Source organism: Neolamprologus multifasciatus, chromosome 18 (genome assembly GCF_963576455.1).
Source record: "Neolamprologus multifasciatus chromosome 18, fNeoMul1.2, whole genome shotgun sequence".
Taxonomy (NCBI): Eukaryota; Metazoa; Chordata; class Actinopteri; order Cichliformes; family Cichlidae; genus Neolamprologus; species Neolamprologus multifasciatus.
In genome coordinates, this window is record NC_140456.1 from 21129759 (window position 1) to 21145620 (window position 15862).

At 41.1% G+C, this 15862-nt stretch overlaps 1 protein-coding gene across 4 annotated transcripts in view; it reads left to right on the top strand.

Annotated features, from left to right (window-relative positions):
• Positions 1-15862, top strand: part of kcnab1b (potassium voltage-gated channel subfamily A regulatory beta subunit 1b) — a 45482-nt gene that overhangs the window by 10042 nt on the left and 19578 nt on the right. For 2 of the 4 annotated variants that reach the window (XM_085141078.1, XM_085141077.1), the window contains exons 2-3: positions 701-1222; positions 10642-10685. In XM_085141078.1, the coding sequence (XP_084997204.1) occupies positions 1008-1222; positions 10642-10685 (259 nt within the window). In that variant the 5' untranslated portion in view covers positions 701-1007. The remainder of the gene's footprint in view (positions 1-700; positions 1223-10641; positions 10686-15862) is intronic. The other 2 variants (XM_085141076.1, XM_085141079.1) reach the window with 1 other exon arrangement.

A 15862-nucleotide genomic window follows, 5' to 3' on the forward strand; every position in this document is an offset into this window, starting at 1 on the left:
GCATTTGCGTTTCTGTGAAAGCATGACCTTATTTTTAAGATGTGTGACAGGAGTGAGACACTGTCTGTGAGCATGCGTGTGTGTGTGTGTGTGTGCGTGCGTGCGTGTGTATGTGCGTGTGTGTGTGTGTGCTGCTGAGCACCCGATGTGGTGGTGCAGTGTTACTCTCCTCACGCCAGGTGTTTGACTACAAGGCTTAGCTGTGATTGGAGAGCAAGGTGGACTCCAGAGACACCCGCAAGTCCTAGTCGCCTGACAAAACCTTGAGCACACTAACAAAAGCATAAATTAAAGAATTTTAAAAAATGAAGGGTTAAAGGCTGAGTAACCAGAAAAGAAGAGCCAAAAGTTGAGGTGGAATGGAAGATATAGACAGAGAGATGAGGGAACAGCGCAGAGAGAAAGAGATAAATGTGACAGAAATGTAAGAAAAAAACTTGTGCTCATTCTTTGCCTCGCCATGACAAAGCAGCTCAGACATGTGAGGAGGAGGCGTTAAACTGAAGAAAGCAGCACAAGAAGAAATTACAAAGAGGTCTCACAGGTTTTTTTGTCAGATCAGTCTTTTTTTCTGGTTTTAGCAGTATATTTTTTTTCTCCTTTAGTCAAGTGCTCATCTTAAACCGACAGCTCTACAAGCAACTCATGTCCTTGTTCTTCATCCTTCTCCCTCCATCTCCATCCTCTCCCATCTTTTCAGGTGGAGCCAGACCAGCTCAGGATCTCAGCGCCTCACACACACACACACACACACTGACCGGGACCGCCGCTGATATGCCTGAGCTTCACGTAGCATAACTTTGAGAAAATTCTCTCAAAAGAGATGGAATAAAGCCGTGCATCACTTCCTAGTGCCATCTCCATATGAGAATCAGCGGCCGGAATTGGCACGGACCTTTGATTTTCAACTTCACATAAGCTTAGTTCTGCAGACTAGAAATAAAAAAAGACTCTTAAGCACTTTAAGGACTAAAACAGAGCAGCTCTAGCGGCCTTTGCCTCGAGCCATGCAGGTGTCCTTTGCATGTACAGATCACGGGCTCAAGGCCCCTCGAAATGGCGAGCACAGCAAGCAGAACGCAACGAGCCCCAACACAGCCAGCCAGGCTCGTGCCCGGTTCCGCACAGTGGCCCTAATAGCTCGCAGCCTGGGGTCCTTCACCCACCGCTACCACCACAGCCTCAAGGAGTCGACGGCAAAGCTCACCGGCATGAAGTACCGGTACGTAAACTTGAGGAGATGAAGGCTGTGTGGAGAGAAGAGAGTGAGGAAGAAAGAGGAGCTCTGCTTATAGTTAGTTTACTCCTCTCCCCTCTTTTCCCAGTTTTCCCAGTGTGTGGTGTGAAAAGCTCTCATAATTTTCACTGTGAGGAAAAAGAAACGAATTTGAAAGAAAACACAAGATAATAAGGTGGAAAAAAGAGAAGAAGGGAAAAATGAAGATATGTGAGCAGTGACAGGTGATGAGTGGGATGTCGCTTGTGTGTGTGTGTGTGTGTGTGTCAAGAAAGAAAGACAGAAAAGTACAGACATGTTTTTTTTTCCAAGTATGCAAATCTATTGGCATCCTTAATTCCACAGTTATTAGCGCAGCAATCTACGATCTGGGACAGTTTATGCTGTTGGCTTTGCTTTGAGCTCCAGACGTGAACATGTGAATTTAAGTGGCTGCAAGTGTAATTTGAAAAGAGTGAGAGAGGAAGACAGAAGACGGTTTAACGTAGCAGTGACTGATAAAAACGCTTTAAGATTAGGAGCTTTAGTCAGACTTGAACGTTATATTAAAAGCATATTTTTAGAACGTTGATTTTAAACGCTGACCAGATTTGACCTCTTTCTGGCACAGCTCAAATGCTAACGTTCATTACTGGTGCCCATATAGGGGACACATTCCGAGGAATTATTACTTATCATATAATGAGACGACCAAAAACTATGCACAGAAAACCCTGCTGACACAAAGACATCACCATACTAATATAATGAAAATTAGATGATTCGTAAGAACATAACCAGCATGCGAATCATCACACCGGTGATCTTGGCGCAGAGAAATGGGAACAAAAACAGGGGTCCCACAAGAATTTATGCTGTAAAAAAAGAAACGCAACAGGATACGTCACGATAAATTGGAGTATGAGGCCTCTAGTATAAAAAGAAGAAAAAGAAGCAGTATTGATAGTAGTGGGAGAAGCAAAAGCCAAACTAATGTGCATGAAAATATTCTAAAATAGGTGTCTGGCATTATGGTAAAGTGCACTCAGTATAGTCAGATAAACAGACTATTCAGTGCATCTAAATCACATCCAGTTTTTGTAATTAAAGTCTGGCTTTAATACTTTGTCAATGCCACGCGGAGCTCTCAATAAGTGGCCGCAACCTTACAGTACATTCTGGAAAGTGTGACAGTAGCTGAGCAGTGACGGGCGGTAGAGCTCTCCATGTGCGTCTGTGTGGGAGTTGTAACAAGGCTGGGCCAAGTAAACAATGCGCTCTTAACTCAGCGAGTGGGCTCTTAACCCAGACCACGGGAGCAAAATCGTAGCTTTCACCTCACACCGTTAACTTGCTGAGAGGGTGACATCACCGTTCGCAGTGTCGAGATCAAGAGAGACGGAGAGGGTGGTGAAAGAAAAGAAAGAAAGGAAAAACAAAAAGACGTAGAATGAAGAAGAATTAGGAGGCTGAATGAAAAAGCAGATTAGGGCACGCAGGTCAGTTCAGACAAAAAGAGGCAATTAGCAGAATCTGGGCAGATTGGCTGCTGAGCAGCTAACTGTGATAAGTGTCTGCTTGTCATACAATCTCATCTCGTTTCCATAACAACATTGTAATGGCCATTTTCAATCTGCTCTGGGTGCTAAACAAGTCTTCATTGCGAGAACTGGGTTCCCCGTTTACATCATTTTATTTATTTATTTAATTCCCCCCCCCCCCCCCCCCATTATGCGGGTAAATTGATTTTGAAATTGTGCCGCACTTTTCAAAGTTCTCAAAATCTGATTATTACTGAAGCTTTTTGTGAAAACAGCTGGAGTGCTTTCATAGTAAAGCTTGCTCCAAGCCCTCAGCAAATCTCCTGTTTTCACCACAGAGAAACAAATATTGGATGAAAACTCTTATCAGTCATGTCCCCTCTTTGCTCCCTGTTTGTCTGATATTTTCTGCTCCTCCATCTTTCAGGCTGCCTTTCTCCTTCCAAACATTCGACCCAAAGCTGTTCAGTTAGAAACTCCTATTGCTTCGGACGCCATCTGACAGGGAATCTCTTCCTCTTGAAGTGAAGCCAAGTCCAAATACTAAATCTGTGTACAACAAATTCTTTGAAGTTTTTCTCTGTGTGATAACAAATCACACTGAGACTTTGTGCGATTGTGGGTGTATGCGTTCACGCATTGCATTATATATCCTTGAGTGTATGGGCATTTGATGCCATTGAGGCTCCACACTGGGAACATCTGAAGGCGTATAGCAAGTGAAAGCAGGAGAAGTAGTGCACAGAGCAAGCAGGCATAAACTAATAATACCACCACCCCCAGCATTTTAGTTGTTATGGTAATCCAAATATAGTGGAGTTCTAATTGTAGGGTCCCTGGTTGCAACCTTTCAGTGCTGCCTAATCTCTTCCACCTCTTAAAATAATACGCAAAGCCACAAAAAGCGTATAAAACTGGCCCAAAATTTGGGGATGTAACAAAATGTGACGTCGTTGTCAGCTTCACAAGTTGTGCACATTATATCTGGTCGCTGGTAGGGAGCCCCTGGTTGCTGGGATTGTAGTACATAACGGTCATTAGGCAGTGAGGCCTTATGACAGTTCAGGAGGTTTGGGGAAAGTTCCGGTTGGTTGGTTCGGAGCTGCGCTGCAGATGGGCATGCAAAAAAAAAAAAAAAAACCCTTCTGTTGGTTTCTTTGGATGCAAGCTTATCAGCGGGCAGCAGAGAGAGAGGCCTCCACAGAGACGCAGATGTTGACGGCATTACTCACGCCGTCAACATCTGCGTGTTGACGGCGTGAGTAATGCACGAGGCAGCCGTACAAAAGAAGGTTTTTTTGTTGTTTTTTTCTTGTGCACACAGAATAGCCAGAAAATGTGGTTCATACTGGTCATTTTAAGGTACTCTCGCTTTGTTTTGTTGCACTCTCACATGAGGGAATGAAAAATTTGGAAGGAAACGAGTGCAGCAAACTCTGAGTGATTCTGATTCTTTCCGTCTAGTGTGCCTCGAGCCTTTTGAGGCCCTCGAATCAATAAGCCGACAGGCGATCAGACCTTACAGAAAAAACAAATAGGGTTAAATTAGGTTTGTTAAAAAGGACCATTTCTCCAGGGGCACCTTAATCATTAACGTCTAAGGAGTATGGATGTCGTTTGTTCAGGTCGTATCAGGGTGAAGCTTAAAAATCTGTGATGGCTCATATTTTATTTTGTAGTCACAGAGCCAGCAGGGGCTGTCTTGTTGCCATATTTCAATCTGCTCAGTCAAGGACATTCCAGATTAAGCAAGAAACCAGCAGAAACCTATGACTGCATGTGGTTCTTCCAAGTGCTCCGGCTCACTCCCACAGTCCATAGACATGCAGGTTAGGTTAACTGGCAGTTCTCAACTGGCCACAGATAATAGGTAAATTGAGTGTTTTAAGTTTATAGAATAAAGTGCTGTGAATGCACTGTTAATATGTAATTTGTAGTAAAGAGGTTTGAATGGTTGGTAAAACTAGAAAAGCAGTATATTAATGTGAGTACAAGATCTCGAGTGCTTGGAAGGAGGGAACTGGATTCATCCAAGAGGCTTCTTCAGTTCTAAAACAATCTAAAACAACTGAAGTAGACCGCAAGGTTTCTGCCCCTAGTAGAAGCATCCCTTTGGAGGTGGTCCTCCTATTAATCACGTGAGTCATCACATGACCCAAAGTGTGAAAAAAGGCATTTGTCATTAACAGCATGGGGGCCAATACATAGCCTCACCCCACTATCACGAGAGCTATTGAGGTCACATGTGTGAATCTGGGGCTGAAGACTGCATGTATACCTGATTTAGACTTCTGTGTGAGGCTCTGTAGAGTCTACGTAATCGACATAAGTGCCTGACGTTGTTGCCGGCATTTGTGCAGGTATATGGGATATAGCAAATATCAAAAATTAAAACTCATACTGGCATATCAATACTTAATTTCTTTCTTTTTTAATTTGTCAGAAGGTTCAACAAACACTCGTTTAAAAAAACAAAACAGATTTTTTTCACAATTTAATTCACAGTTCAGGCTTTAAAGGTTAATATATTTTTCCCTCTAATTTTTCCACTTCTTTGTACATTCCTTCACATCCATCTAGAAATTTGCTAACATTTCGTTATTCTCTGATTGATAAATTCGAAAACTGCAGTGGAAAAAGTAGCCAGATATGCACAGGATTCTTTCTTTCTTGAGTTTTGACACTCACTGCTGGATAGCTAAATCTTTACCTTGTTCCTAACCACATCAACACTTGAAAGAAAACACATATCCACAACAAAATTACTGAAATTTTTACAAAACTTAACAACAACAATGTATTCACAAATAATATCTCAATGCAAAATTTCCTGCATTTTTACCACAAGTTGTTGGAGCATAAAGTGCAGTTTTCTGTCATTACGGATCCACAAAATACCCTTGCTTGCTTTGTTACCTCCTTCTGTGTGCATACGACCGTGAACCTTGATGATCTGTGTGTGACGTGCGCAGGTGCGTTTGCGCCTTGCATGCCTTCACACACGTCTGCACTCACGCAGCCGACCGTGCTGCTTTTGCACTTGGCAGTTTGTTTTCACTCTCCGACTTGTTGTTTTTCGCCACAAATCAAACGTCTTCATCGACCTTCAGCGAAAACAAAAACTTCATGTTGCAACACCACTTACTCCAGTGCTTGTCTCAACCGTTTTGCAATGATGTGTAGATTTAATAATGTGAGCCAGGGTGTTGCACAACAGGAGCCCTGTAGCATGGAGCTCCACTCTGCCCAAAGACCAAACAAGCCCCCGAGCATAAGTACCACACAATCTCTCAGTTAAAAAAGCTAGGGAGTTTGCAGGGACTTGCTGCATTTTAATTAAAGGTCACAGCCGAGATGGCTTTCTGTAAGCACAGTGATTTTATTAAAGTGTTGCCTTGCAATGAAAACAATATTATCCCTTTCTCCTTAATAGCCTCTGTAATCACAAAGGGGAAGCAAAAACAGAAAGCTGCATGTGTCTAAATGCTGCACGTGCACACTGCAGCAATGCTTGCTGGCAGAGCCGAGCACATCTTCACTCTCGCCCCCCAAAAAAACCCACCTATTAATCTCACAAAATGCTTTGAGATCAAAATATTTACACGTCTACGTTCAAATTTAAGCAAAGCAAAGAAAGCTTGCATGCAGCATGTGCTGTATTGAAACCACAGCCAGCCAGGTTTTTCTAGTTATCATGCAGATATAATTCCCATGTTGCCTAACTCTCTAAAATCCACACCATACTGAATCAACCACTTCAGATCTGCCCACATGTTTTTCAATACAGGGTCAACAGCTTCAGTCATGTGCCCCTTCCTAAAATAGCTACTTTGTGTGAGATCCTCTACCCATCAGTCACTTGAGAGGCGTTTAAATTAACGAATAACAATCAAATGTAACAGTGCAGGCTTCTAAAATTACGTTTGTGTGAGTCTGATTGCACGGCACGGAAAACGGAAAGAACCAACGCAATGTCGACACTGTCGGCCCTGTGGAAAAAACAAAGCAGGAAGTCGTGTCCAGACTCTGGCCTCTTTATTACGCACACAATCGCAAACTCACACACGAGCACACACACCACACAAGCCCCTGCAGGGAGCTGGCTGTCATTTCTCATTTCCCATTCTGTGTCATATAGAATGCGTTATCTGTAGAGGGCGTTTGATCTGCTTAGACTCGGGGCTTGGACTTGCAACTGCAAGCTCGAGTCTGTTGCTCGTGTCTCTTTTTGTCTCCTCGTAGCTCCCCGTCTCCTTATCATCTCTATTCATCAGCGTTTTTTTTCTTCCATGCAACTCTGCTGCATTATTTTCCCTCCACACTTAATCTATTCACTTTTCGCCCCAAGCAAAAAGTGCATGATTTTATTTCCCTTGTTGTCCCGTTCACACAGTGTGGTTTTGATATATCTAGCATATGACCCTGTGCGGATTTTTACAGATGGCACAGAAAGCAGTGGAAGCCATTGAAATGGGTGTCGTCTAATCCCCATCAACCCCCATCAAGGTTGGCTCGCGTGGGCTTGCTTATTCTGCATTAATCCCCTACCAGTGAGGAAGTTTATCCATTTACCCAAAACCTTGACAGTGTTTGTTGACAGTTATTGATTTGAACAATCCAATGTTGTTAAGAAAAAATGTGTATGTGACTTGAGAACCAAATGAGTGTTTCACCCTTCTACAGTAGGAGGCCATTCCTCAAAATGCTTCAGCTCAATAAAAAGCATAATATATCACACAGATGTTGATATATTTTTTCTTTGGCTAGAGATCTACTAAGAATAGAAAGGGCTACATACAGTAGGAGCTCACCGGATGCTCATAAGTGGTGACAGGTTTGTGTTGTGGGGGCGTCATCATATGACTCATTTGTCATTTTACTTCAAGGCTTCTTTTGGGGACCAATCAAGCATGAGGGGCCACTCTCGCTGCCTCACAAATTTGTTTATGTGCAACTTGTGTTCAGACAAGCTGCTCTCTCTTTTGCATGTTTATGTTACCATCTACTAGATTATATGTAAAATACAAAGCTGTATATTGTCTATTTTTAGTTTGCAAAGGCCATGCTGTAAATCTCCTGAGTCATTAGGCTCTTTGGAAGGTGCTGGCATCTACATCTGAGGCATGGACAGTTCTATTTCTGCTCTGTAGCAGGTTGGGTGGTTAATAAACCGTGTTTTCCAGCGGGCTGCTGCTGCTGCTGCTGCTGCTGCTGCTTCCTGACGTCTTGACTACAACACTGCTAACTAGAAAGTAGTAGCAAGGCAGCTTCTCCAGCTGCTGAACATCAGTTTTTCTTTTCTTTTGTTTGTTTGTTTGTGGGGTTTTTTACCTTCTGATTAAGGCGGACTGTGTGAATTCGAAGTAGCACACAAACGTTTCACATTGAACTGTTGGAAGAACTCCAGATATGAAGTTAGCGTTTTGTTCAAGGACAGCCAGCTTTATTTGGGAATGGAATGTGCCTGCCAGCTTGTTTATAGTGGGGAGAGTATGCACGAATGATTCACTGCAAACATGAAAACATTATAAACGAAGATCCAAGGCAGATGTAGCCACAATTTGAAGCAGGTCCAAGCATTAGGTTGACACTTTAGCCAGAATTAATGGCAATAAATGCGCCAATGCACATTCCTTAACATCAAGTGAGGTTTGTCCTCGATTGCCCCCCCCCCCCCCTTTCCCCAGGCCGACCGAACACACACACAGTGAGTTAGTAACACACTTCTAAGCTACAGTCCAGCCCTTCCCCCACACTTTCATGGATCATAGATCCCACTCCATAATACATCAGAGAGATGGAGGATACAATATGCAAACTCCTCCACCATATGAGAAATAAGAATGCATCCCACGATTTGTGACAGCAGTGAGATCTGTCTCCTGGTTGTCTCCTGTCAAGCAGTTATTGGCACATAAATTACTCAATACATCCCTGAATTCACATATCATCTTGTATACATGTAAACACTGTCATTTATATGTTTTACCCTTTGATCTTGGCAGCCGGGTCGAACTACTGACTCGATGACTGATGCTTCGCCATGCTGGACACCTAATTGAATTGGCTAAGGGCGCAGTTAGACAGCGCAGGCTCGAATTAGCCCGCCTTCATCTAGACAGGCACAGGCCATTAGTTGTCAGGCACAAGAAAACGACTGCTGGCATTTTTTACAGCCTCATTTGTTGTAATGAGTAAATGCCTGCAAAACAAGAACAGAAGGCACAATCCCCAGACCATAATTGGAGGTACTTTCTGTTCCTATTTTCACTTTTTCCCCCATCTCAGAATAAAGTGGTTTTGTTTATGTGCCCTTGATAATTCTGTCAAAAGACAACGACTCAATTTCACGACCTTCATGTAATTTCCCTTTGCAAGGTTTTCAATCCCCTTGTCACAGTTTTCTTTCACCAGCAGTGTACATCCATCACAGTGTGCAGAGACACCTGTGGCGTCTGGGGCGGAGAACATTCTGCTCTTGCAGTCGTCATCTGCGTTAAGCAATTAAATGCTCGCACCACATGAGTTCCCCTCACAGTTGGACTTGAAATGGTGCAGATTATAAAACTAAATGTGAAGTGCTGAGTTGAGACTCCGAGTGAAGTGTGGTAAGAAGCCTGATGTCTTAGTTTATCTTCCATGCTGATAATGAGAGTTGAAAGTGCCTTTTTACAGTGCTAGAAATCAGCTGGGTGTAATAGAACTGTTATCGAGGAGAAACTTTATTAGATACACCTTGGTAGTTTTGTGTTGAACCGGCTTTTGCCTTCAGAATTGTCTTAATTCTTTGTGGTATAGATGGAACAAGGTGCTGGAAACAATCCTCGGACATTTAGGTCCATGTTGACATGATAGCGTCACACAGTTTCTGCAGATTTGTCAGCTGGACATCCATGACGTGAATCCCCAGTTCTACTAAAACTTAAAGGTGCCTTATTGGATTAAGGAGATCTGAGCACAGTAAACTCCTTGTCAAGTTTTAAAAAAGCAGTCTGAGATAATGTGGTGTGCTATGCTGCTGGAAGCAACCATCAAAAGTTGGGTACACTGTGGTCATAAAGAGATGGATATGGTTAGCAACAATTCTCAGGGAGGCTGTTTATACTAAGGGGTCCAAAGTGTGCCAAGAAAATGTCCCCAACACCGCTGTACCACCAGCAGCCTGAACAGCTGATAGAAAGCAGGATGGATCCATGCTTTCATGTTGTTTACAGCAAATACCATCTGAATGTCACATCGGAAATTGAGACTCATCAGACCGGGCACTGTTTTTCTAATCTTCTGTTGTCTAGTTTTGATGAGCCCATGAGAACTCTCACCTCCGTTTCCTGTTCATAGCTGACAGAATTCTTAGAGGACTAAGGTGCCCCCTGAAATCTTGCAAAAGAAGACACTGCGTTTCAAATTAGAGGAGAGATGCAAAGGGCAACACTTGTCAAAAAGCGTCACAGTGAAAACAATATTTTTTTTATTTATCAGTGAAATATATTTCACGTCCTTGAGGGCCTCCCTGTTCCTTCAGAGAACTGAAGCTCTGTATTGAGTAAATAAATCAACTGTCCTCCAACTAATCTCTCAATTATGATTCATGATCACCTGAGATGAAAGTGATTATCAGTTTAGGTGAATCTCCTCTTGATCCAGCATAACACACCACACACTGCTGTTATCAAACCCTGCATTCTCAAATTCCTGCTCAATACTCTAAGTGCCCTAATTGCTGCATGTTATTTCATTTCAGCCTCTCGCCATGATTTGGAAGCCACACTGATTCTGTTCTTGTTTATGCAGAAATGTTTGGTTCATGAACTACAGGGGCACATTCGACTGATGACATTTGAAGTCTAAATAAATAGTTTTCTTAATCGTGTTATTTCTTCATAGGAACCTGGGGAAATCTGGGCTGCGTGTCTCCTGTCTGGGGCTCGGTGAGTACAACTAATTAGCATTAGTAAATAATAAAAATCATATGAATCAAAGTGTCAAGTCAGCACCTCCGTGTGCCTCGGCGTGTAGAGAGAGAACATAAGAGCTAAGCTGAAGGGGACAGGTATTTTTTCTTTCTTTTTATTTAATTCATTCATATAGTTTCACCCGTTTCTAAACCTCATGCATCTTTTATATGTACGGAAAGTCACGAGAGACAACAGAAAGCTGTTTGCAGAGCATTTTTCCTGTTAATATTTAATTAATAGCACTGGTTTCAGCAAACAAGTTGCTCAATTATCACATATATCCAACGCACACCACAGGGTAAATACTCTCATTATGACTCATCTTGATAGGACTGTGTTCGTGCGTTAATGCTTATTGTGTGTGGGACAAGTTCCTTGAAAGGGGGACAAAGCGAAGGAGTGGTGCTGCCCAGGCCCAGCAGACAAACTGTAAATGATTAAGTTAATCATAGTGATTTTTTACTTGTAGATTAAGCCACACCACAGCGAGCAGGAGGGAGGAGTAGTGAAGAGAATGAACATTCATCAGCTAAAGGGAATTCGTTTCCCTTCTTTATATCGGCAAGCCTGAGCTACACAGCAGTGCCCTTGAGCAAAACATTGATTCCTCGCTGCACCAGTTTTCTGCAGAGGAAAGGAATCAAAATAATATAATTTCACTGTGAGGATGAAAACACGTCATTTTAGCTTTTTTATTAGGATCAGTGGAAGTTTTGGAAATATACTTATTCACTCTCTGGAGGGTTAGACACTGAATCTAAGGAGCATGTTATCTTAGTTTAGCACAACCACTGGCTTCATATAAGAGCTGAGCTTAGCCAGCTTGTGTTGTATTCAAAGACATACAACTGAGATGTAAACTCGCTAGGAAAGTTATGGCTGATGTCATAGATCAGTCTCATAGACTTCTATACAATTGGACACACTTTTTCAGCAACTAGGGGTTTTGGCTGCTGTTGGCTGTTAGATTAACTGTAGGTCTAAGTATTGACGTCACTGTCCTGTACCAGAGTACATCCATCTTTTATATAGGCTCTGTGAGTACAACAGGAAACAAGGAGAATATTTAAAGTATACAGAGCATTTCTGGTCTGGGCACAGTCCCCTTTTAGATGTTCTTTCCAGTGTTTGTGCAAAGCTACATTGACCAACAGCTGGTGACACCTTCACTATACTGTAAAGACACGGGTGATTATAACCCTCTCCTCAAACTCTTGGCAACAAAATGTTTTTCCTTAATGTGTTGGTTACAGACGGTCAGACTGGGCTAATCACATTTTTATGCAGCAATGTAATGCATTACCGTGCTAAATATAGTAGTCACACTGCAGTTATAATTATGTTGTTAGTTTACAATGGCTCTTCAATTATCTACACAAATGGTGAATAGAAAGAAAAAAAAAAAATTTTCCGGCACTACAATCAGCTGACTTTTTCCGTGTACAGGGAGGAAGACAAAGGGGAACTTCTGAGAAGTAATGATATGAACATTATTTTTTTTTATTTCAGAAAAGGACAAGAGAATGACGATTAAAATGCAAACTGCATTCAGGATAGAAACAACTCCATTATTATTGCTAATGCTTAATGAAGTCAGCTAATGCTAATGGTACTGCGGTTGTGTCTTTTTGCAGAGATATTTGCCTACAAAGAGGGTTGAATGGTTAACAACTGGGGTGGAACAGGGAAGGGAGTGATAGCAGAGCTCACCAGGAATCAAAGAACTGCAAAAAAAACCATTAAAGATTAAAAAAAAAAAATCACTTCACCTCTTTCAATGTTAGAACTTCACTCCTCTCTGTGGCTAGCTGACAGAGCAACGCGCTAATCTACACAGACAGCATGCTAATGCAAAGCTAGTGAAGAACCATGCTTAGTATAAAAGATAGACGTAGCTACCGTGATGTCATCCACTGCTGAGTCCAAAAACTGTACGGAAAATGTTTCCAAAGGTCAAGACAGAAAGCTGTTTCGCATCAGCGTCTGCAAGACCAGAAGTAATTTTGCAACAAGATCTATTGCCATCTAGTGGCCTTCAGATACAATGCAGGTTTTATTTCAACCCAGAAGCTATGTCTATGTTTTATATTTTATATTTTGTGTTAAATACTAGAGATGGCACGATACCACTTTTTTATGTCCGATACCGATACCGATATCATAAATTTGGATATCTGCCGATACCGATATGAATCCGATATAGTGTGTTTTTTAATCAACAAAACGTTTTTTTAATATCTTGCTGCATTTTGTATAAGTTTATACTCAAGTTTAAATAAATAACAACACTAAAGCTATTCTGTTATACCTGTATGTAAAAAATACACTGCATCCAAAATATGTCATAGTTCAGCAACACTGATCAATCTAATAAAGTTAAACCTGCTCCATCCTCCCTATTCTGGTATTTTAAAGAGTACTTAGAAGAAATTTTAAGCAACCTAACTAATAGGGTTGCAAACTCCCAGCAAAAAAAAAAAAAAAAATAGGGAACCACCCTCCACCTCATGATGCTTAATCGATGTAATCAAATTTAATTTGATGCAGGGGGAAAATGCACAAAAATAAATTATTTTTCAAGAATAATTAAATAGATTCAACATCTTTCTTCAACAGAATTGCAGACTGCACAGATGGTATCTTTCCAAAGGAAAAAGTAGTATAGCTTACTAGGGTATATTAGACTTAACAGTTACTATATACAGTAATGGACTTCTATATATTTTACACAAGATTAAAACTTTGGGTGTAAGAGTCAGATAATTATTTATTAAAAACTAGACATTTTAAATGAGAATAAGAAAGAAAAGTATGTCTTTGTGCCCCCTTTTCCCTGTTCATGCCCTATCGGCCCCCCTGGCTAAACTTTGCTAGATCCGCCCCTGCACAATTACCAGCCGTCAGCTACGTAGAAAAGGATCCTGGTCTAGAAAGTAATATTAAATAAATTCTAACAACAGCTTATCAAGCTTAAACGTGCTGCTGTTGTTCAGCCGCTGGTTTCCTCTTTCTGGTGAGAAGTGGGCCAAAAACTAAGAAGAGAGACGGTCTGGCGACAGAAAAGCCGATCAGCTGATCATTAAGCAGTTTCACGATTGAAGTAGCAGCAGGAGAGAGAGAGAGAGAGGCAGTCGCTCCAGGTATGGTTGTTAAGCTTAACGTGGGAATGCTTTACAGACATTCAGAGATGAACTTACACACTTGCTTTACTTCTCTCTGGGAAAACTTCCTCATAGATGAAATGCTGGTTTGCTAGCAAGGCTACAAATACACACAGCCGCTCTATCACGTGATGCACACTGCTGCTACGTGTTACGGTTATGAGCCGAGTTACGCCGCGTAGCAAGTTTTGTGAGGTGCTTTTTTGATATTTAATGGATCGGATTACATTTTTTATTTCTCGCCGATATCCGATCCAGTAATTTGGGTCAGTATCGGACCGATACCGATACGTAATATCGGATCGGTCCATCTCTATTAAATACTACAAGAAAGATATAGCAAAAAATAAAAGTTTGTCGGATTCTAGTCCAAAGTTAACACTGTTACCTGGTAAGGCTACATGAAGTACGAAATACTGTAATAAATTACTTTTTCTGGTAGTAATTAAGTATGTAATGCGTTAAAAAGGAAAAAGAAACAACAAATCATGCGTAATATATTACTTTCTTGAGTAAAGACTACTGGTTACAGATACAGCTGCATTATTTCTTACATTACATTCATTTATTTTATCACCTTTCCTCTATAGAAAGGAGCACTGATAATTTGTCTCAATATGGAGTGTCTGAATAACTTAGTTTTGTGGTTATGTTTTTAAAACTAACCTGCACATAACAATTTAATTGATTTTTTTTTCTTTTTGGTCAGTGCCAGTTTAAAAAAATCAGGCCGAGCCAACACCAGCCTGGTGTTATACTTCTGACGCAATTGGCTACAGATTTTACACCAGCTTTTCAATTATTTCTTATTAGTGGGCGATAGTGACAAGCTTTATGTGACAGGAGCAGGCAAGAGAAAACTGAGACAACAGATAAATTCTAACAATAGCTGTCTTCATCCTATACTAAAGAAGGACAGAGACTCTAAGACTGTCTGTCTACAGTATAGACAAGATTACTGCACATCAGTGCAATCCACAGATGTTTAATAGATACTGGATACTGGATTTCACAAGCAGGGTGCAGATTATTCAGTTTTTATTGGCATAAAAGAAGCCTTTGTTCCCACTTTCAGAGTTTAGGAATCTGCTTCAGGTGAGCAAAACCAAGAATTTTATGCTTAAATAAAGTTTGGGGAATTGTTCTCAGTTCATCAGCCTTAATACAACATCTATACTTATATTAATAAGTAACAAAATGTTGATGTTAAATTCTGTGAAAAAGTATTTGCCCCCATTTTGATTTGTCACACTTAAATGTTTCAGATAATCAAAATCATCATTTATTCCAAAGATTGATGGTTTCATTTATTAAGGGAAAAATAGCTATCCAAATCCACCTGGCCCAGTGGGAAAAACTGATTACCACCTGAACCTAATAACTGGTTGTGCCACTCTTGGCAGCAAGAACTGCAATCAAGCATTTGTGATTACTGACAATGAGTCTTTCGCATTTCTATGGAGGAACTCTTTGCAGAATTGTTTTAATTCAGCCTCACTGGAGGGTTTTCAAGCATGAACGGATTGTTCAAGGTCATGCCAAAGCATCTCACTCCGTCGTCTGACTGAAATCTGGAAATGGGACACTTCAAAACCTTCATAATCGTATTTCTTAGACATTCAGAGGTGGACTTGCATGTGTGTTTACTGCTCAACCCAAGCAAGCTTGAGCTTCCAGACACAAAGTGATGGCCGGACATTCTCATTCAGGATTTTCTGGTAGAGGAGGACAGAATTTATTCTGTTTCTGTTTCCATCATTTAATGCAAGTTGTCCAGCTCCTGAAGAAGCAAAAAAGCCCCAGACTGTCAAACTATGACCAACATATTTGACTGTTGGCAGGATTATTTTTGTATGAAATGATGTATTAATTTTATGCAGATGTAATGGGGATCCAACCTTTCGAAAATGTTCAGTTTTTTTCTCGTCAGTCCACAGATTATTTTCCCAAAAGTCTTAGGGGTCATCAAGTTGTTTTCACAAATGTGAG